Source organism: Gekko japonicus, unplaced genomic scaffold (genome assembly GCF_001447785.1).
Source record: "Gekko japonicus isolate JY-2015 unplaced genomic scaffold, Gekko_japonicus_V1.1 scaffold5878, whole genome shotgun sequence".
Taxonomy (NCBI): Eukaryota; Metazoa; Chordata; class Lepidosauria; order Squamata; family Gekkonidae; genus Gekko; species Gekko japonicus.
Genome location: NW_015167235.1, coordinates 29,238 through 29,873, shown reverse-complemented (window position 1 = coordinate 29,873; position 636 = coordinate 29,238). Strand labels below are relative to the sequence as shown.

Genomic DNA, 636 nt, shown 5'->3' with positions numbered 1-636 from the left:
CATCCTTGCAGGATTCTGTTTCTTGATGGAGCCCGGTGTTTGGAATCCTAGGAATGCTTCCGAGGACTTTGTCATGCTTGGCTTTTCGAACCAGCCAGAATATGAAGTCTTTCTTTTTTGGGTATTTCTGGTCATGCACTTGGTCACTCTCTCGGGGCACTTGTTCATCGTGGTCGTGACGTTGGTTGAGCCCACCCTCCACACCCCCATGTATTTCTTCCTCCGCAACCTCTCCTCTATCGAGATCTTCTACACGCTGGTCATTGTCCCCAAGATGTTGGTGAATTTCTTAGCCAGCAGCCGGAAGGTCTCCTTGTCAGCGTGCGCCACGCAGATGTATTTCTTCATAGCTTTGGGCACATCGGAGTGCTTCCTGCTGGCGGTGATGGCCTACGACAGGTATGTGGCCATATGCAATCCTTTGCACTATACTGTCATCATGAACTGGACGCTCTGTCTCCAGTTAGTAGTGGGGGTCTGTGCTACCGGCTTCGTCCTCTCCCTGGGACTCACTGCGCTGATCTTCAGGCTGCCCTTCTGCAGTTCTCACGAAATCAATCACTTCTTCTGTGACATCCCACCAGTGCTCTTCCTGGCATGTACTGACACCCACACCGATGAGATTTTGGTCTTCGT

At 51.4% G+C, this 636-nt stretch overlaps 1 protein-coding gene across 1 annotated transcript in view; it reads left to right on the top strand.

Moving 5' to 3' along the window:
- Positions 1-25: 25 nt before the first annotated feature.
- LOC107112113 (olfactory receptor 10R2-like) overlaps positions 26-636 on the top strand; it is a 943-nt gene continuing 332 nt past the window's right edge. Inside the window, exon 1 of the mRNA XM_015413187.1 lies at positions 26-634. Coding sequence (XP_015268673.1) covers positions 26-634 — 609 coding nt within the window. The remainder of the gene's footprint in view (positions 635-636) is intronic.